The sequence below is a fragment of the Scyliorhinus torazame genome, chromosome 5, assembly GCF_047496885.1.
Source record: "Scyliorhinus torazame isolate Kashiwa2021f chromosome 5, sScyTor2.1, whole genome shotgun sequence".
Taxonomy (NCBI): Eukaryota; Metazoa; Chordata; class Chondrichthyes; order Carcharhiniformes; family Scyliorhinidae; genus Scyliorhinus; species Scyliorhinus torazame.
This window is the reverse complement of record NC_092711.1, coordinates 124,657,361-124,679,361: the sequence shown is the minus strand read 5'-3', so window position 1 is coordinate 124,679,361 and position 22,001 is coordinate 124,657,361. Positions and strand designations below refer to the sequence as shown.

At 46.4% G+C, this 22,001-nt stretch overlaps 3 protein-coding genes and 1 long non-coding RNA gene across 4 annotated transcripts in view; 3 read left to right on the top strand and 1 right to left on the bottom strand.

Moving 5' to 3' along the window:
* LOC140421804 (uncharacterized) overlaps positions 1-22,001 on the top strand; it is a 314,633-nt gene that overhangs the window by 231,839 nt on the left and 60,793 nt on the right. The gene's annotated exons all lie outside the window — the stretch shown is intronic.
* LOC140419693 (uncharacterized) lies at positions 5,226-9,631 on the top strand. The gene is made up of 2 exons (XM_072503619.1): positions 5,226-8,710; positions 9,393-9,631. Exon 1 carries the CDS (start codon positions 6,824-6,826, stop codon positions 7,859-7,861), a length of 1,038 nt encoding a protein of 345 aa, XP_072359720.1. The 5' UTR covers positions 5,226-6,823; the 3' UTR covers positions 7,862-8,710; positions 9,393-9,631.
* Positions 12,233-18,313, bottom strand: LOC140419692 (uncharacterized). Its single transcript, XR_011945981.1, has 3 exons — positions 18,219-18,313; positions 12,608-13,014; positions 12,233-12,537 (listed from the first exon to the last, which is right to left on the bottom strand). It is a non-coding gene; the product is annotated as an uncharacterized lncRNA (long non-coding RNA).
* LOC140419690 (uncharacterized) lies at positions 18,070-21,696 on the top strand. Its single transcript, XM_072503618.1, has 2 exons — positions 18,070-18,122; positions 18,949-21,696. The coding sequence occupies exon 2, from the start codon at positions 19,286-19,288 to the stop codon at positions 20,261-20,263; it is 978 nt and encodes a 325-aa protein (XP_072359719.1). The 5' UTR covers positions 18,070-18,122; positions 18,949-19,285; the 3' UTR covers positions 20,264-21,696.

Sequence of the window (22,001 nt, the reverse complement as noted above, 5' to 3'; positions counted from 1 at the left end):
AAAACCATTATCAAATGTTGTAAAAACCTATCTGATGCCCTTGAGGGAAGTAAATATGTCACCCTTCCCTGGTCTGGCCTACATGTGACTCCAGACCCACAGAAATGACCTCTGAACTGGCAAATCAGTTCAAGGGCAATAAGGAATGGGCAATAAATGCTGGCCCAGCCAGTGATACACACATCACCTGGACAAATAAAAGAATAGCAGGACAGGCTTGAACGACCGAAAGGCCTATTCCTGCTCATTATGTTCGTTAAACCTCAATCTGAGGGCGGCACGGTGGCACAGTGGTTAGCACTTCTGCCTCACGGTGTTGAGGTCCCAGGTTCAATCCGGGCTCTGGGTCACTGTCTGTGTGGAGTTTGCACATTCTCCCCATGTTTACGTAGGTTTCGCCCCCACAACCCAAAGATGTGCAGGGTAGGTGGATTGAACACGCTAAATTGCCCCTTAATTGGAAAAAAATTAATTGGGTACTCTAAATTTATTTTAAAAAACCTCAGTCTGGTTCCTCTCAAGCTGCTGAGAGTGAATTAAATCTTCACAAATCACAAAGACGCCAGACTACAAGTCAGGACATGAACATTGTTTATTGGTTACAAATTACCCATTTATCTGGGCTCAAAGACCCTTTCTTGACATAGAATCCCTACATTGCAGAAGGAGGCCATTCAGCCCATTGAGTCTGTACCGATGCTCCGAAACAGCACCCTACCTGGGCCCACTCCCCTGCCCTATCCCTGTAACCCCACCCAACCTGCACATCTTTGGACACTAAGGGGCAATTTAGCACAGCCAATCCCAGCTAACCTGCACATCTTTGAACTAAATCCAAATCATGTTGAAATATAATCAGATTTATCCAGCAGTTCAGCATTAATGGCAGAGATTTTTCACAAAACAAAGATCCCACAGGATATTCAGTGATTCACTGTAAATCAGCACTAATGGATGCTGAGTGTTCATTACAGCAGGACCAGAGTCTGAGGTGAGAAATCGGTGGGTTTACTTTCAGAGTAATTCCTTCAATGTCTGATAAGTTAGGTGTCTATCAAATAGCTTAAACCTAATGATTACAAATATTCAGAGCTTACACGGCCTTATCCTCAAGTTACAGAACAGACTTTCCCTGTCAATGTGCAGCTGCAGGATTGGACTGAGATCTGTTTATTGTTCATGTTCAGTTCAATGCAAATTTAAAACAAGGTTTGCGGAGATGATGTTCTATTCACACATGAATGCGAAATGCTGTGGGGCACACACCAAGTCCAATAGGGCTGCTTTACATCAGAAATAAACTCCAACTATCAGAATAAACAGTCCTGGATGTGATTAACAGCAGCAAAAACAGCAGAATCACACCCCTGTAATCACTGGTGAACTCGCTGGTGTCTCAGCAGGTTGTATGACCGGGTAAATCCCTTCCGGCACGTGAAACAAGTGACTGGCTTCTCTTCGCTGTGAACCTGTTGGTGCCTCAGCAGAGTGGATGACCGGGTAAATCCTTTCCCACACTCTGTGCAGGTGAATGGTCTGTCTCCAGAGTGATTACGCTGCTGTGTAAGCAGAAGTTTTCTGCTTTTAAAGCTCTTCTCACAGTCAGGACATTTAAACGGTCTCTCAGTCATGTGAACATGCTGGTGTGCAGTGAGATGGGATAAACAACTGAATCCCTTCCCACACACATGGCAGGTGAACGGCCTCTCCCCAGTGTGAATTCGCTGGTGTCCAGTGAGGTCGCCTGTTCTCCTGAACCCAGTCCCGCAGTGAGAACACGTGAACGCTCTCTCGTCAGAGTGAACACGCTGATGGTGCTGCTGTTCCTCAGAACTTTTATAGCACTTCCCACAATCATAGATCATAGAATTCACAGTGCAGAAGGAGGCCATTCGGCCCATCGAGTCTGCACCGGTTCTTGGAAAGAGCACCCTACCCACGGTCAACGCCTCCACCCTATCCCCATAACCCAGTAACCCAACCCAACACTAAGGGCAATTTTGGACACTTAGGGCAATTTATCATGGCCAATCCACCTATCCTGCACATCTTTGGACTGTGGGAGGAAACCGGAGCACCCAGAGGAAACCCACGCACGCACGGGGAGGATGTGCAGACTCCGCACAGACAGTGACCCAAGCCGGAATCGAACCGGGGACCCTGGAGCTGTGAAGCAATTGTGCTATCCACAATGCTACCGTGCTGCCCGGGGCATTTAAACGGTCTCTCTTCACTGTGAACATGTTGGTGTTTCTGCAGGTTGGATGACCGATTAAATCCCTTCCCACATTCAGAGCAGGTGAACGGCCTGTCCCCAGTGTGAATGCTCTCATGTGCCACAAGGTGGAAAGATGTCCTGAACCCCTTCTGGCAGTGAGAGCTGCTGAACGGTGTGGAACCGGTGTGAATGTAGTGGTGCTCCCTCAGTGTGCGTGGACTTATAAAACTCTTTCCACAATCAGAGCATTTAAACTCTCTCTTGTAGGTGTGAACTCGCTGGTGTGACTGCAGGGCAGAGAAATCAGTGCTTCCCTTCCCACACACGGAGCAGGTGAACGGCTTCTCCCCTGTGTGAATGTGCCAATGTATCAGCAGGGCCGATGACGGAGTAAATCACTTTCCACATTCGGAGCAGGTGAACTGTATCACCCTGCTGTGAATGCGCTGGTTTATCAACAGGCCAGCTGATTGAGTAAATCCCTTCCCACACACTCAGCAGGTGAAACATCTCTCTCCAGTGTGAGTGCGCCGGTGACTTTCCAGGTCAACTGGATAATGGAATCCTCTCCCACAGTCTCCACATTTATACGGTCTTTCCGTGAAGGTGAAGTGGATAACAAAGTTGCTGGAATTGTTCCAAATGTTCACTAACATACTTCCAAAGATTTTATTTTGAAAATCTATATAAAACCTGCAATAAAATAAAATCCAAGCCCACTGGCACCGAAAAGGATAAGGGCAGCAGACACTTGGGAATAAACACCACCTGGAAATTTCCCTCCAAACCACTCACCACCCTGACAAGGAAATATATTGCCATTCCTCCAGGAAAATCCCAGAAATCCCTCCCTAACAACACCGTGAGTGTTCCCACACCACATTGACTGCAGCAGTTCAAGAAGGCAACTCACCAGCAACTTTTCAAGGGCAACCAGGGATTGACAATAAATGCTGGCTGAACCAGCCGCACCCACCTCCCATGAACAAATTTTTAAAACTGACCTGGAATATCCACGCAAATACAATCCTGACAGCAACTAGGTGCAATAGAACCAAGAATTCCTATAGTGCAGAAGGAGGCTACTTGACCCATCAAGTCTGCACCTGCCCTCTGCAAGAGCACACTACCTAGGCCCACTTCCCTGCCCTATCCCCGTAACCCCAGATAACTTGAACAACCCTGGACACTAAGGGACAGTTTAGCATTGCCAGTCCACCTAACCTGCACATCTTTGGACTGTGGGAGCAAACCAGAGCACCCAGAGGCAAGGCACGCAGACATGGGGAGAAAGTGCAAATTCCACACAGTCACCCAATGCCGGAATTGAATTTGAGTCTCTGGCACTGTGAGGCAATAGTGCTTACCATTGTACCACCGAAATGCTTCACTCAGTCACCCCACCTTCTGCATTTGCATTGGCCTCTGTCATTGCTGCTGTTTTGGAAAACTTTGGGGCATTTGAAATTCTCCACCAATTATCACTCCATCTTACAGGAATTGAACCCGCGCTCTTGGCCTTATTTTGCATCACAAACCAGCTATCTAGCCCACTGAGCAAAACCAGTTATATGGCCCCTGTATAGTCACCTGAGGAAGGAGCAGTGCTCCGAAAGCTAGCGTTTGAAACAAACCTGTTGGACTTTAACTGGTGTTGTGAGACTTCTTACTGTGCTCACCCCAGTCCAATGCCGGCATCTCCACATCATCACTCCATCTTTCTGATGGATAATGAAGGGTCTGTGCACATGGGTTTATTACTTGGTTCCTAATTTTATAAATTTCCCATTTTCCCCCAATATCCACATCACAGCAAAAAAGATCACGACTAACTAATTAGTATTTTCGATTAGTATTTCCAGCTTTGACAAAGGGTCATCTGGACTCGAAACGTTAGCTCTTTTCTCTCCCTACAGATGCTGCCAGACCTGCTGAGATTTTCCAGCATTTTCTCTTTGGTTTTAGTATTTTTGATGCCGCGTTGTTACCCAGCATTCCCTGCGGTAGTGAATGTCCCCCTCTTCACACCAGAGGAATAGGCTGCGCATGCGCAGTATGCTCCAATATGGGAGCACGCGCAGTGTAAGTAATCGCTCTTTTGTCGTCTCTGCAGTGGGAAGGATGTGGAAACTCTGAGGGAACGATGAGGCCGGATCTGGATAGGGAGGGTTTCTAAACACCCGGTGAGGGCCTCAAACCCTGAATGAGATTCTGCAGATCCCGCGTTTCCAGCTCCGGGTCTTTTTTCCCCAGACCCAGCTTCTGGCTAATGGTCGCCATTTTGTTTCAGGGCGGAGCGCATGCGCTGTAGCCTTAAGACGCAGAATAGGCGGAGCTACAGGTTTCTGTTCTCACCGGGTCCTAGTGTCTGGGTCAGAAACAGTTCAGGACAGCACGTTTTTAAACATATTCCCCACTTACGGGTTGCGCTTGATGTTCGCGGCCTAGAGGGGTATTTGGGTCATATAATTTTATTTTAAAAAATAAATTTAGAGCATCCAGTTCTTTTATTCCAATTAAGGGGCAATATAGCGTGGCCAATTCAGCTCCCCTTGCCAGACTTGCTGAGATTTTCCAGCATTTTCTCTTTCGTTTCAGCTTCCCTTTCTTTTTGGTTGTGGGGTTGAGACTCACGCAGACACGGGAAATATGTACAAACTTCACACAGATAGTGACCAGGGGCTGGGTTCGAATCTGGGTTCTCGGCACCGTGCTTCCCACTTTGGGCCTTATATTTATTTTCAGTGAAAGGTTACAGCCCCTAATAATAACCTTTTATTGTCACAAGTATGAAGTTACTGTGAAAAGCCCCTAATCGCCACATTCCGGCGCCTGTTTGGGTAAGCTGGTACAGGAATTGAACCCGCGCTGTTGGCCTTATTCTGCATCACAAACCAGCTATCTAGCTGACTGAGCTAAACCAGCTATATAGCCCCTGTATGGTTACCTGAAGGAGCTGCTTCTCCATTTGGTTTTGCACTTTAACCCCACGCTCCCAATCACTGCCCAGTGTGGAGGGGACTGAATAAGTCAGAGGATCTGCTCCTGGACCTGCTCTTGGGCCTGATTAAAGCAGCAGCCTGTAGATCGGCAGGGGGTAACTCTGGCTGTCGGCCCCTCTTCTGTGGTCTTGTCGGTCCCTGGGTTGTCCTGGAGAGGGGGCATGCGGTGTCTACCGGAACACTTGAGACCTTCCACACTGGTGGCCACCTCCGGGTGCAGAATGTCCCATAGACACTGGAAACAACATTCTGGTGTAGTTGAGAAGGAAGTTTGATTGGACCACAAGTTTGGGGAACCAAGAGAGAAAAGAAATTCATAGAAGCTGGAATTGTTGGTTCTAAATTTCTATCCTGTACGAATGGGAATACTGACACTGTCAATGTCTTTTACAAGGTACAAGAGGACATTGATTTGCAGATGGGAAACTCAGACCAAACATCATATCGAGATCTGACAGAGTCACTTAATTCATGAGGACCTGAATATCATCGGTCTTTGAATATGGAAAGAGAAATGTTTGTCTGTTCTGTCTGTGGGAAAAGATTTCAAACATCAGTGTGACAGGAAAAACCTGACCCACACACACCTGAGTGAGAGTGTTCCAGTGAACTGACTGTGGAAAGAGTTTTAACCAGTTACACAGCCTGAAACAAACATCACCCCATTCACTGTAGGGAGAAACACGTGTTCTGTGTGTGGACATGGTTTCCACTGATCATCCAACCTGGACGGACACAACAACATCGACACCATGGAGAAACCGTGGAAATGTGGGGACTGTGGGAAGCGATTCAATTACCCATCCCTGCTGGAAATGCGTCGACGCAGTCACACTGGAGAGAGGCCATTCACCTGCTCTGTGTGTGGGAAGGGATTCATTCAGTCATCAGGCCTGCTGACCCACCAGCAAGTTCATATTGATGAGAGGCTGTTTAACCAGTCAGACTGTGATAACTCTAAATGCTCCGAGGACCTGGTCAAGCACCAGGTTGTTAGCACTGAGAGACAGTTCAGCTGCTCTCACTGTGGGAAGCTGTTCAAACGATCACAGAATCTCATTGAACACAAACGCACTCACACTGGGGAGAGACCATTCACCTGCTCTGTGTGCGGGAAAGGATTCACACGCTCATCCCACCTCGCTACTCACAGACTGGTTCACAGTGATAACAGACCTTTCAAATGTACTGAATGCGAGAAGAGTTATAAAACCACAAGTGATCTGCTGATACACCGAGGAGAGGCCGTTCAGATGTACAGTGTGTGGGAAGGGATTTACTCAGTTATCTGGCCTCCAGAAACACCAGCGAGTTCACACAGTGGAGAGGTCATTCACCTGCTCTTTATGTGGAAAGGGATTCATTTATTTAACCAGCCTCCGATCACACCAACTTGTTCACTCGGATAAGAAGCCTTTCAAATGTTCTGAATGTGAGAAGAGCTTTAAAATCACATGACGACGGCATTGCTGCAACAGCCTCAGTACTCAACACCGACAACTGCCAATCTCCAGATGCAATTCTGCAACTCATCCGCTTCATTCTGGATCACAACGTCTTCACCTTCGACAACAAGTTCTTCATCCAGACGCACGGAACAGCCATGGGGACCAAATTCGCACCTCAATATGCCAACATCTTCATGCACAAGTATGAACAAGACCTCCTCACCACACAGGACCTTCAATCAACGTTATACACCAGATACATCGATGACATTTTTTTCCTTTGGACCCACAGCGAAGAATCACTGAAACGACTACACGATGACATCATTAAGTTCCATCCAACCATCAGACTCACCATGGACTACTCTCCAAAATCAGTTGCATTCTTGGACACACTCATCTCCATCAAGGAAGGTCACCTCAGCACTTTGCTTTACCGCAAACCCACGGATAACCTCACGATGCTCCACTTCTCCAGCTTCCAACCTAAACTCATTAAAGAAGCCATCCCCTACAGACAAGCCCTCCGTATACACAGGATCTGCTCAGACGAGGAGGAGCGTAACAGCCATCTACAGACGTTGAAAGATGCCCTCGTACGAACGGGTTATGGCGCACGACTCATCGATCAACAGTTCCAACGCGCCACAGCAAAAAACCGCACCGACCTCCTCAGAAGACAAACATGGGACACAACCGACAGAATACCCTTCGTCGTCCAGTACTTCCCCGGAGCGGAGAAACTACATCATCTTCTTCACAGCCTTCAACACGTCATTGATGACGATGAACATCTTGCCAAGGTCATCCCCACCCCCCCACTACTTGCCTTCAAACAACCGCGCAACCTCAAACAAACCATTGCAGCAAACTACCCAGCCTTCAGAACAGCAACCACGATGCCACACAACCCTGCCATGGCAATCTCTGCAAGACGTGCCAGATCAGCGACATGGATACCACCATTACACGTGAGAACACCACCCACCAGGTACGCGGTACATACTCGTGCGACTCGGCCAACGTTGTCTACTCATACGCTGCAGGAAAGGATATCCCGAAGCGTGGTACATTGGCGAGACCATGCAGACGCTGCGACAACGAATGAACGGACATCGCGCGACAATCACCAGGCAGGAATGTTCTCTTCCAGGCAGGGAACACTTCAGCAGTCAAGGGCATTCAGCCTCTGATCTCCGGGTAAGCGTTCTCGAAAGCGGCCTTCAGGACGCGCGACAACGCAGAATTGCCGTGCAGAAACTTATAGCCAAGTTCCGCACACGGGTGCAGCCTCAACCGCGACATGGGATTCATGTTGCATTACATTCACCCCCCACCATCTGGACTGGGCTTGCGAAATCCTACCAACTGTCCTGGCTTGAGACAATTCACACCGTTTTAACCTGGGGTTACTCCTCTCTCTGGATCTATAAACACTTAATTAACTGCAAATGCTCGCATTCTAAGCATTGTCTTGCATCTTTGAATTTGTCTATATATATGTTTCTGGAACATACCTCTTCATTCACCTGAGGAAGGAGCAGTGCTCCGAAAGCTAGTGTTTGAAACAAACCTGTTGGACTTTAACCTGGTGTTGTAAGACTGCTTTCTAAAATCCAGCAACAGCATTGCCCATGCGCCAGGCCACAATGACTGGGGAGTGATTGACAGCACCTTTCGACCAATAGGAAGAGGGGCGGGGTGGAGGACTGAGCGGGAGCGACTGGTCCTCCAACCAATCAGAGTGAATGAGGGGCGGGGCTGAGCCCAGACCTCCCTCATTGGCTGAAACTCTGCATCATTTTGAAAGCTGATTTGTCTCAAAATCCAGGAGAAAACTGGGCCTTTCTGTTTGTGGCTTTAAACAGATGAAACCCTCTGGGTGTGGAGCAAACATTTCAACATTTGTTACTGAAATGCGGGAACTCACCAGATAGGAGCTTCCAAACCCTGGTCACCATCACCTGGAAGGACAAGGGCAGCAGACTCTTAAGGAGCAGACTTCCCAGGGAGGCAGTGGACAAGCAATCCAGACAGCCAGGGTAATGATTTTGTGATTAATACTCCAATGCATAAAAGAAACATGACAATGTAAATGTTTAAGAAGGAATTGTAACGTAAAGAGCGAAGAGTGGGCAGCACGGTAGCCTTGTGGATAGCACAATTGCTTCACAGCTCCAGGGTCCCAGGTTCGATTCCGGCTTAGGTCACTGTCTGTGCGGAGTCTGCACATCCTCCCCGTGTCTGCGTGGGTTTCCTCCGGGTGCTCCGATTTCCTCCCACAGTCCAAAGATGTGCAGGTTAGGTGGATTGGCCATGATAAATTGCCCTTAGTGTCCAAAATTGCCCTTAGTGTTGGGTGGGGTTACTGGGTCATGGGGATAGGGTGGAGGTGTTGACCTTTGGTGCGGGTGCTCTTTCCAAGAGCCGGTGCAGACTCGATGGGCCGAATGGCCTCCTTCTGCACTGTAAATTCTATTCTATGATCTGTGGAAGGTTATCAAAATTGAATGGAAGAAAGTCAAGGGAATGTGTAACTCTGATGGAAATGTACAGTCAAGACAATTCAATGTTCTGTAATGTTTATGATAGATTTTATGAATAAAGTATAATTTTTGAAAAAAAAAATAATAAAAGCAAGATACCGCAGATGCTGGAAATCTAATAAAATCAGAAATTACCGAAGGAGACTCAAAATGTTTATTATTTTTCTCTCTCCACTAGATACTGCTAGACCCGCTGAGTTAATGCCACAAATCAGCTGTTTTTATTATAATGGTACCTGAGTTTGAATCCTACCACGGCTGAATTTGAATTCAATAAAAATATTGTGAGCATGGATCAAATGTCATAAAAACGCATCTGGTTCTCTTAATGCCCTTTTGGGAAGGAAATCAGCCATCCTTACCCAGTCAGGTCTACATGTGACACGATTCACAAACAATTCAAGGGCTTAAAGGGATAACTGGGCAGACGGGAAATGTCCCCATTAGAACAAGGAGTCTCCCTGGTCAGCAGAAGCGTTAGGCCAGGTTAGGGAGAAGGTTGATACTGCCGTCATTGTGAACAACACAAAGTATCTCCTGTACCTTGTGAATCAGATTTAATGGGGTGAATTTATATATATTTTCTGTATTGGACAATCACATTTAAATCTGGGACTCAGGTGACGGACGATATGAATTTGTGTTAGGTGACGAGATGTAGATCCATGTTTTATCCCACGAAGCCTTACACCCAGAGTGATAGTATTTCAGAACCAGGTGTGAAGACTGAATTCATCCTCAAAAGGACCACGAAAGTTCTATCATGGGAGAATCCACTGGAAGAATACCTGCCCCTGTATATGGGAGCAATAGAATCTGTGAGGAACAGCTCCTCCAATCACAGATTCTGTCTCTCCCAATGTTGTTGCTTCTGCAGAGACAGAATCTATGATTGGAGGAACAGCTTTGTCGTCCATTTTGAGGAAAGAAGCTGGCTGACGTGCTGCCTGAGTCAGTGCTGTGTGGGGGAACCGTGTCTCCCTGGGACAGAACTAGAGGGTTTCACAGCAGTGGGAGCTTCGGAAGGAGACGCAGACACTTAGAGCTTTCCCTTCTGCTGAGCAATATTTCATTATTTTTATACATCCCAGGAGGTGGGGTGCACAGCTCAGGAATTGGAGTAATCTCCACTGTGAACTTACTCATTAATCACATCTGTCAAATTAGAAGTTGAGATCCAGGTTTCATTCTTCACTGCTGTTATTTGCAGTTGAACGCTCACAGACAACATGCAGAACCCCCGGTCTGAGCTGATCTCAGTGGGTGTAGTGAGGTTATCGATGGGTTTTGAATGTAAATCCAAACAATAAAGATCAGAATTGGGTGAGTTTTTTCCTGCTTCACCGTCTGATCCAATAAACACTCGGCACCTGTTCAGTTTCCTTGTGACAGATAGTTTGAATTCTCATTTTGGAAATGGAGTAAGGGTGTTTCCTTTTTAAATAAATTAACCAAAACATCTTTCTTATTGCTTTCAAGTTAAAACATTTAATATGTACACAGTCTTTGGTATTTGTGCTATCTTCTCTACGAAAAGAAGTAAACTCAAACAATACTCAACACAAATACAGACGGTAATGTGATTACGTGACTACATCACTAAATAAAGAAGTTAGTGAGAGTGGAAAAGGAGACCCTGGAAACCAATAATTAACTCCTGAAAATCAAAGAGCATCTGTCGAGAAAATCTCAAGAACAGCCATTGAAAAACATATATATTAAGCCCTGCAGTTGGATCTTTCAGACACTCAATTGTAGATTATGCACCAAAAATTGATTTAGAATTGAAGCAAAAGTTCAGAAATTTATTCTAAACAGGTTTCTGCTGAGAGTTCCTGGATTAAGGGGATAGATCACAGATGGTGCTTTTAAAAATAGACACTGTAGCCCCCACAATAAATGCCATTTTCAGCATATTGAGTTCCAGCAGTTATAGGGGTTAACATCAGCAGGAACAAAATATTGTCAGACTGTCAATACTAAACAACAGCAGAATCCAACCCCTGCAGTCATTTATGAACTTGCTGAAGTCTCTGGAGGCATCGTGACTGAGTGAATCCCTTCCCACACACACACAGCATTTGAATTGTCTCTTAGTGTGAGTGCGTTGGTGTGTCAGCAAGTTGAAAGACTTCGTGAATCCCTTCCCACACACTGAGCAGGTAAACGGTTTAGCCCCAGTGTGAACACGCTGGTGAGCAGTGACAACCAATTGAATCCCTTCCCACGCACAGAGCATGTGAATGGTCTCTCCGCAGTGTGAGTGCGTTGGTGAGCAGTGAGGTTGAATGATTGCCTGAAACTCTTTCCACAGGAGGTGCAGCCGAATGGTTTCTCTTCAGTGTGATTTCGCTGGTGTCTCAGAAGGGTGGGTAAAACTGTGAATCCCTTCCCACACACAGAGCAGGCGAACGGCCGCTCACCTCTATGAACACGCTGGTGTGACAGCAGGTGGAATGACTGAGTGAATTCCTTCCCACAGTCGGAGCAGGCGAACGGCCTCTCCCCAGTGTGAGTGCGTTGATGTCCAGTGAGTGTTGAAGAATGCCTGAACCTCTTTCCACAGGAGGTGCAGATGAATAGCTTTTCCTCAGTGTGAATACGCTGGTGAGACCAAGGCCAGATGACTGAATTAATCTCTCCCCACACACAGAGCAGATGAATGGCCTCTCCCCAGTGTGACTGCCCCGATGGTTTTCCAGCAGGGAAGGGTATCTGAATCCCTTCCCACAGTCCTCACATTTCCTTTCAAAAAAATATATATTTATTAAAGTTTTTTAACAAAACAAAACAATTTTTCCCCCTGACAAACAATAACCCCCCCCCCCCTCCCCGGGTAACAAAATAACACAAAATCGCCCTGAGCAAGATATATTCATGGTAAGATGATATATTTACATAGCTTTATACACTGGCTCTCGCCCGTTCGTGCCAGTTTCCCCCACCCTCCATGTTAAACCCCGCTCGTCCGTCCCCTCAAGCAATCTCTCGTTTCCCCCCCCCCCCCCCCCCCCCCAGGGTTGCTGCTGCTGCTGACCGACCTTCCTCTAACACTCAGCGAGGTAGTCTAGGAATGGTTGCCATCGCCTGTAGAACCCCTGCGCAGACCCCCTCAAGGCAAACTTAATCCTTTCCAACTTTATGAACCCAGCCATGTCGTTTGTCCAGGCCTCCACGCTGGGGGACTTCGCCTCCTTCCACATTAGCAAGATCCTTCACCGGGCTACCAGGGACGCAAAGGCCAGAATGCCGGCCTCTTTCGCCTCCTGCACTCCCGGCTCGTCCACTACTCCAAATATTGCTAGCCCCCAGCTTGGCTTGACCTGGACTTTCACCACCTGAGATATTGCTCCCGCCACTCCTCTCCAGAACCCCTCCAGTGCCGGGCATGACCAAAACATATGGACATGTTTCGCCACAGTCCTCACATTTCCATGGTTTCTCCATGGTGCCTGTGTCCTTGTGTCTCTCCAAGTTGGATGATCGGTTGAAGTCTTCTCCACACACAGGACACGTGTATGGTTTCTCCTCACTGTGAAGGTCGAGATGTTTCTTCAGGCTGTGTAACTGGTTAAAGCTCTTTCCTCGGTCAGATCGTTGGAACACTCTCGCTCGAGTGTGTTTGTCTCGATATCTTTCCAGTCACACTGCTGTTTAAAATTGTTTCTCACAGACAGAAGAGACAAAAGTTTCTCCTTCAACATTCAAAGTCTGAGGATTTTCAGGTCCTGATAAATTGAGTGACTGTCAGATGATGTTTGGTTTCAGTCTCACATCTGTAAACCCCCCTTTCTAATATCCTGTAAAAGGAATTTACAAACGTCATCACTGTCAGTGGAGCATATAAATTCTGAACAGACAATTCTAGTTTCTCTGGAACATTTTTCCCTCTCTTGTTCCTCCAAAGCTGTCAATCCCAGTCCCACACACTCACCCTCCTCCCTGGGCTGAAATCCAAACCCATCTCACCATCTGCACCATTTCTTTCCTCCGCTCCCAGTTTTCTCCCTCCCTCTCCTCTGCCTGGGTTCAGTTCTCCAGCTCCTGTCTGAAGACTGACAATAAAATCAATTATTTTCTTTGTCAATTATCCTTTTTGTCTACTGTGTACGTACTGTGTATGTTCCCTTGGCCGCAGAAAAATACTTTTCACTATACTTCGGTACATATGACAATAAATCTGTCACAGTCACACTGGGCTAAATTGCTGGCTTTAAAAGCAGACCAAGGCAGGCCAGCAGCACGGTTCAATTCCTGTACCAGCCTCCCCGAACAGGTGCCGGAATGTGGCGACTAGGGGCTTTTCACAGTAACTTCATTGAAGCCTACTTGTGACAATAAGCGATTTTCATTTCATTTCATTTCATGTTCATTTGACTGATTGATTTATTGTCGTATGTACCGAATATGGCCTGCCTTGGTCTGCTTTAAAAGCCAGCAATTTAGCCCAGTGTGCTAAACCAGCTCCTGATCAATCAGCTGTGTGTACCATCTACAAGATGCACTGCAGTAACTCACCAAGGTTCCTTAGACAGCATCTTCCAAACCCACAACCACTACCATCTGGAAGGACATGAGCAACAGACCCCGGGAACCCCATCACCTGGAGGTTCACCAAGTCATTCAGTGCCCTGACATTGAAATATATCACCGCTCCTTCACTGTCGCTGGGGCAACATCCTGGAACTACCTCCCTGACAGCACAGTGGGTGTACCTACACCTCAAGGACAGCAGCAGTTCAAGAAGGCAACTCACCATCACCGTCTGAAGGGAAACTAAGAATGGGTAATAAATGCTGGCCGAGCCAGTGACGACCACATCCCGTAAAAAATTCAATTAACAAAAATATATCTGCTGCTCCTGTCCCTCTAGATGGTAGTGGCTGCATACCTGAGTGTGTCTGTTTGTGTGGGTGTGTCAGTCAGTGTGTGTGGGGAGTGTCTGGTGTGTCCTTGATGTCAGGGTATCTGCTGATTATGTTCTTCTAGGTGGTCGTGTCGTTGGTTTGGAAGGTGCTGCTCAAGGAGTCTTGGTGATTTCCCGCAGTGCATCTTGTAGATGGTACACCCACTGCTACTACCGTGCATCAGTGGTGGAGGGAGTGAATGTTTGTGGAAGGCGTGCCAATCAAGTGCTCTGCCTTGTCCTGGATGGTGTTGAGCTTCTTGTATTGCTGGAGCTGCACTCATCCAGGTAAGTGGTGAGCATTCCATCACACTCCTGACTTGTACCTTGTAGATGGTGGAAGGCTTTGGGGAGTGAGGAGGTGAGTTATTCCACGCAGAATCCCTAACTTCTGACCTGTTTGTGTCGCCACACTATTTATATGGCTATTCCAGTTTAGTTTCAGATCAATGGTCACCCACCCCCACGATGTTGACAGTGGGGGATTCAGTGATGGTAATGCCATTGCATGTCAAGGGTCGATGGTTAGATTGTCTCTTATTGGAGATGGTCATTGCCTAACACTTGTGTGTTACTTGGCACTAGTTAGCCCAAGCCTGGATATTTTGTCTGACATCCCAAAACATTTCATGGGAGACGCTATCAATCATCATTTAACACTGAGCAATGAAAGGATACAATAGAGCAGATGTGACCAAAAGGCTGGTCAAAGAAGTACGAATTAAGGAGTATCCAAAGGAGGAAAATGAGGTGGGGATAGTTAGAGAAGGAATTCCAGAGTTTACTGACTCTCCTAACAGTGGAAACGTTTTCTTCCGATCTACCTGCAGAAACCTCTCATCATTTTGATCACCAGCAATAAATTTTCCTCGAACCTTCTCTGTGTAAGAAAGGAAATCCCAACTTCTCCAGTCTCTACAAAACTGAAATCCCTCAACCTTCGTACTGTTCTGGTGAATCTCCCCTGCTCCCTCTCTAAGACATTGGCCTCCTTTCTAAATCGTGCTGCCCACAGCTGGTCACGAGATCCAGCTAAGGCCCATCAGTGGTTTAATAAACGTTTCACATAGCTTCCCTGTACTCCTGCCCATTTCAATGATAACAAGGATCATTCGTGCATTTTTGACACCTCATCAACTTGTCCTGCCACCTTCTAACATTTGTGTCCATAAACTTCAGGCCACTCTGTTACTGCTCTGTTTAAAATTCTACTGTTTAATTTATACTGCCTCTCCTCATTATTCCTTCCAGAATCCATCATTGGCTGTGAACCATATTGGATATTCTGAGGGTGTGAAAGGTTCTACATGAGCACAACAGAATCACAGACTGTTACAGTGCAGAAGGAGGCCATTCGGCCCCTCGTGTCTGCACTGTCTTTCTGAATGAGCCTTTCACCCAGTGCCGTTCTCCTGCCTCCTCCCTGTAACACTGCACATTGTTTAAAAAGTTATAGATTTTGAACCAAAGATTAAATTGGGATTGATATTAAAAATTAACTATTTTACTGCAGAAACAGCTTCAGCTGGGAGTCTGAATGAAGAGGAAAGATCCCAGACAGCGGTTCTTCACGGTTCACTGCAGGCGCGACAGCGCAATCAGCTCCACTCTCAGCTCGGGAGAGCTCAGCAGCTCCACACACTGTCCACAGGGGAGATCTCCTGGTCCAGTGGGACCAGCATTCATGTTTTAACTGACACCACCAGAAAACTGGATCAATCGGCTGCTTATCTCCATGCTGTTTGGATCTTGTTGTGCACACACTAGTTGTGAAACAACAGAGAACTTTTTGAAAGGAACTAACTTGTCTTCACATATTTAAAAAGACAACACACACTCACATTGTGTTTAATACAAAAACAGATAATACTGGACAATCTCAGGAGGTCTGGCAGCCTCTGTGGAGAGCATCTTGGAGAGACCTGCTGAGATTGTCCCGTATTTTCTGTTTTTGTTTCAGGTTCCAGCGTCTGCAGTAATTTGCTTTTATCTTTGCGTTTAACACAAAGCTGATTTGACAATTATCCAGAATCTGAATAATTTTAACTGGGCTGGAGTTTATTCAAATCTTCAGAAATAGATCCCAATGGTCAGAATGAACATGGTTCAGTTCTGGAACCATGGAGGAATAACAGCAGAATCCAACCCCTGCAGTCACTTGTGAACTTGTTGGTGTGTCAGCAGAGTGGATGAACGAGTGAATCTCTTCCCACACACAGAGCAGGTGAACAGCCTCTCTCCACTGTGAACTTGCAGGTGCCTCCACAGGTTGCATGAACGAACAAATCCCTTCCCCCATTCGGAGCAGGTGAACGGCCTCTCCCCAGTGTGAACCCGCTGATGTACACTGAGGTCAGATGATCGCCTGAACCCAGCCCCGCAGTGAGATACCCTGAACGGGGTCTCGTCAGTGTGAACACGTTGATGGTGCACCTGGTCTCCGGATCTTTGATAGCTCTTCTCGCAGTCTGGGCATTTAAAAGGTCTCTCCCCAGCGTGAATTCGCCGGTGTATCAGCAGATTGGATGAATTAATGAATCCCTTCCCACACACATGACAAGTGAATGGCCTCTCCCCAGTGTGAACTCGCTGATGTATCAACAGGCTGGATGATCTGCTGAAGCTCTTTGTGCGGTGAGAGCAGCTGAATGGTGAGTAACCAGTGTGAATGTGCTGGTGCTCCCTCAGCCCATACAGACATTTAAAGCTCCTATCATAGTCAGAGCAATGAAACCATCTCTTGTCATTGTGAACTTGCTGGTGTCTCTGCAGCCCAGATAAAAACATGCATCTCTTCCCACACATGGAACAGGTGAATGGCCTCTCCCCAGTGTGAACTCGCTGGTGTGTCACCAGGGTGGATGAATGTGTAAATGCTTTCCCACATTCAGTACAATTGAACGGCTTCTCACCATTGTGACTGCGTTGATGATTTTTCAGCTCAAAGGACCACCATTAAAATGTGATAAAAAAGAAAGATTATGTGTCAAAATCATAGAAAAGTAGATTGATATAAAATAATGAACATAATTTACTCCCATTGCCCATAAGTGTCAGGCAAAATGAATGTGTTAATTGCAATCAAGTACTTTGAATTTCAATGAAAATACTTCAGTTTACAAATGGAAACATGTTTCTTTAACTGTATTTCCAAATTCAGATCCATGTCCTCATTCTTTTTTTCCCTCTGAGCCTCTGAACTCCATTTGACAGAGTAATGTTGGAGAGTAGACACTGATTGTCCTGGGAAACAGCAGCAAGAGGTGCTCAGAGGCCGGAGGGGCAAGGGAGCAGTAAGGTCTGTTGCCAGACTTGAGGGCTGGAACCTGAATTCGCAAGTTAAGTGAGTGAGTGTGAATCCCTGGTAAACGATTTGTAATTTAAAAATGTCTTCCATCAACCTAGTAGTTTCATATTTGTCAGGGTTTTCATAGAATTTACAGCGCAGAAGGAGGCCATTCGGCCCATCGAGTCTGCACCGGCTCTTGGAAAGAGCACTCTACCCAAGGTCAGTATTGATTTCCTGAAGCTCCTGTTTTGAGTTTCAGACATTTCTTGCCCAGTGTGTGAGGTGTTTAAAGGTCTTTCATCTTCCTCTTTGCTTCTCGATGTTCATTAAAGATACATAAATTGATTTCCCTCATTATATATCTATTTTCCATACTTAGATGGCTGGTGTTTCATTAATATCCACTACTTTTCTTTCTGGTTGATAATTGAGGGTCTGCTCACTTGGATTTACCTATGATTTTATTCCGAATTTTATTGGTTGTCCCACCAGCCCCAACCGTCACAATGTAACAAACAAAAATCACTATTCACGTAATTGGGATTATCGATGGCGGACTCAATACCCAGCATTCCCCGCGGTGGTGAATGTTCCCTATCTGCACCGCAGGACAGCACTGCGCAGGCGCAATATCTGGCGGAATTGGAGCATGCGCAGTGTGTGATGGCGCCTGCGAGAGAGAGAGAGACGGTTCTTTGTCTCCTGGGCAGCGGGTAAGGAAGCGGAAACCTGGAGGAAGCGATGGAGCTGGGTCTGGTTGGGGAGAGTGTCTAAACACCGGGTGAAAGCCCTAAACCAGGAATACGTACCTGGAAGTCCTGCGTTTGCAGCTTCGGGTCGTTTTCCCGGGAACAGGCCCAGCTTAACGGTCGCCATCTTGATTCAATTGAATCGGTGCGCATGCGCAGGTGGTTGGTGGGCTTCGGGTTCTCTATTCCCGCCTGGGTCCTAGTGCTCGGGGGATACTATAGACTGGGTCACAGATTGTTTAACAACTTCACCCATCCCCAGGCTGCAGTGCAGAAGAGTGCATGGAGCCATGTTTCTGTTCAATGTGAGAGGTTGCAGCCTCTGTATAGTTTCCAGAAGGGGTTGCTCTTCAACTTTGCTTACACTTGGCTCTGAATCCTTGGAAGAGTGTGGAAGAGGCTGGGTAAATCAGAAGTACTTCTCCTAGACCTGTTCTTGGACCTGGTTAACACATTTGTTGGAGCTGAATTTGCAATCCCTATGGAGGTTTGGTGGCTGTCACACTGCCTGACAGCCTGTCTGGAAAGGGAGCAGTGGTGTCCACTGGTACGCTTGCTACCTTCCACAACTGTTGGGAACTTCAGGCTACAGAACAACTCCAAGACACTGGAAACAACATTCTGGTTGAGTTCGGAAGCTTCCCTTTGCTTTTGTTGCTAATTTTGTCTTCTTTCAGTTTGGCCGACATATTTGGGGTAACAAGAGGTCAAAGGTTACTCGATAGAAACTGGAATTGTCTGTTCTGAATTTCTAATATACTGTACAATGATGATGTTTGTAAACTTACAGGGTATTAGAAGAGGAAATTTTGCAAGTGGGAAACTCAAACAAAACATCGCAGAGATCTAACAGAATCACTCGCTACATCAGAATCTGAATAACATCGAAAAATGTGGAAGGAGAAATGTTTCTCTGTTCTGTTCGTGGGAAAAGATTTCAAATATCAGTGTGACTAGAAAAGCACCTGAGTGAGTGTCCCAGTGAACTGACTGTGGAAAGAGCTGTAACCAGTTAGACAGCTAGAAACAATATCACACCATTCAAAGTGAGAAGAAACTACACATGTTCTGTGTGTGGACGAGACTTCAACTTATCACCTATCCTGGAGAGACACAACACTGACGCCATGGAGAAACCGTGGAAATGTGGGGACTGTGGAAAGGGATTCAATTACCCATCCCTGCTTGAAAATCATCGACGCAGTCACACTGGGGAGAGGCCATTCATCTGCTCCATATGTGGGAAGGGATTCATTCAGTCATCCCACCTGCTGACACACCAGCAAGTTCACATTGACGAGAGGCTCTTTAAGCCCTCAGGCTGTGATAACAACTCTAAAAGCTCCAAGGACTTGGTTACGCACCAGGTTGTTCCCACCGAGAGACAATTCAGTTGCTCTCACTGTGCGAAGCGGTTCATACGATCACAGACACTCATTGAACATGAACGTACTCACACTGGGGAGAGGCCATTCACCTGCTCTATGTGTGGGAAAGGATTCACCCGATCATCCTACCTCACGACACACCGACTGGTTCACACGGATAACAGACCTTTCAAATGTACTGAATGTGAGAAGAGTTATAAAACCACAAGTGAATTGCTGATACACCAGAGAGTCCACACTGGGGAGAGGCCATTCACCTGCTCTGTATGTGGGAAGGGATTCTCACGATCATCCCACCTTGCTAAACACCAACTGGTTCACACGGATAAAAGACTTTTCAAATGTTCTGAATGTGAGAAGATTTACAAAACCTCAACTGATCTGCTAACACACCAGCGAGTTCACAATGAGGAGAGGCCATTCAGGTGTACTGTGTGTGGGAACGGATTCACCCTGTCATCCAGCCTCCAGAAACACCAGCGAGTTCACACTGGGGAGAGGTCATTCACCTGCTCCACGTGTGGGAAGGGATTCATTCATCCATCCAATCTTCTGACACACCAGCGAGTTCACACTGGGGAAAGGCCGTTTCTTTGCTCTGACTGTGGGAAGACATTCATCCACTCGTCCCACCTCTTAAGACACCAGAGAGTTCACAAGCAACAACTGGAATTGGATTCTGTTGTTAATGCTGCTGTTAGTCACATCCAGGACTGAACAATGTTCATTCTGGCAGTTGGAGAATGTTCATGCTGATGTTAATAATCCCACAATTTGCTGCAGTTTAATATTCTGATATGTATCAAATGAGTTTATGTTTTTTCAGACACGTAGCAGGGACAGTAATTTCTCGAGGATAAGAGGAAACTAATTGGTATCCTGCTCCCAACTGCTCCATTTTCGGGTCTTTTCTCCTTTTTAATCCAGTTCTCATACCTTCAGTTAATCCCATGGACAAGTCCTAGCTCCCCATATATTCCAGAGTGTTTCCTAATCCTAGGATCCAGGGAAGGTATCGGGAACACTCCCGGGACCACTAAACACAAGAGCCAGTTTTTTGGACTGATGTACTGGATCTGTACTGAATCTCATCATTAAGGATGGGATGTTTGCAAAGCCTCCTCTTCCTGTGGTTACACTTTGGGCTGAAATTAATGAAGCCTCGGATCTCTGTTTGGGAAGTGGATCATTGTAAACACGAGCTCAGGGTTTTATTGTGCAGGAAGAGAAACAGAAACCAAAACCGCACAAGAGGCTGGGTTGTTGCTGATTCTAGTGAACTCCTTTCCCAGGATATTCAAAACTAACTGGGCTATAATTGCTGGAACTGTCCTTTTTGAACAAGTGCATAACATTTGCAATTCTCCAGTCCTCTGGCACCTCCAAGAATGACTGGGAGATTATTGCCAGCGCTGCTGTAATTTACATTCTCACTTCAACACTTCCTCAATTTTGAACTGATCAAGGTACAGGGTTTCCTAGCCTGTCTCCATGGCCTGGGTAGTGTTCTAACCCTACAGAAGGCCCAGAGATCTGCAACCTCAGAGTCCCTGTGGCCTCACCTGAGTGAGGGGAGGGGGAGCTGCCACACGTTTTCCTCAGACTGCTGGAACATAAATATCCTGACCCAGCTGTGGGTAGACGCGGGAGAGAGACCCTTTGGTGAGAAGATGTAATTAGTAAGAGGAATAGATCTAAACTTTTCTAGTCATCGCTTCCGAGTGGTCGCTTGCCTGAGACTTTACAGATAGCACCTATCTCCTTGGTAAAGACAGTGAGTTTAGTTTGATTTTGAACAAGGTGACAGTTACTGTGACTCGATCTTTAAAAGCTCCTTCTTCATAAGTATGAGGGGGATGAGAAACATATCAGCCATGATTGAATGGCGGAGCAGACTCGATGGGCCGAGAGGCCTAATTCTTCTCCTATGTCTCATGATCATTGATGATTCCAAAGTAATACCTGCTGTGTTTTTTTTAAAAAAGGATTTACCTTATGGATGTTGTTTGGAAAGTTATCAAGGTTTATCTATAGAGTACTGTATTATTTTGGGGGGAGTGGTCAGGATTGGTAGTTGATAAATTGTTTACTGTGTGTTTATAAAATGTTAACTGGATTCATAGAATAAACATTGTTTTGTTTTAAACATACTTTAGCTCTCTGTTGCATCACACCTGTAAAGTGGGCCCTTGTGCTCCCCATAACCACAATCTATTTAAAGTTGCGGGTCAGATGAACTCCATGATATACTTTGGTGATCTCTAAACCCTGGCCCATAATAGGCTGGATTCTCCGATCGCCGAAATTGCGTTTGGCGATTGGCCGGACAATCCATTTTTATGCTGGAATCAGAGGGGACACTGTTTTTCCGATGCTCCGCCCCCTGAAACGGCATACTCGAGGAGTGCACTGCACGCCATATGGACGGCCCCAGGACTTCACCCGGGATCCTCCC

What these genes read in the sequence shown, in the direction of transcription:
- LOC140419690 (XM_072503618.1), top strand. Translation starts at nt 19,286, where the DNA reads ATGGAGAAACCGTGGAAATGTGGGGACTGTGGAAAGGGATTCAATTAC.
- LOC140419693 (XM_072503619.1), top strand. Translation starts at nt 6,824, where the DNA reads ATGGGGACCAAATTCGCACCTCAATATGCCAACATCTTCATGCACAAG.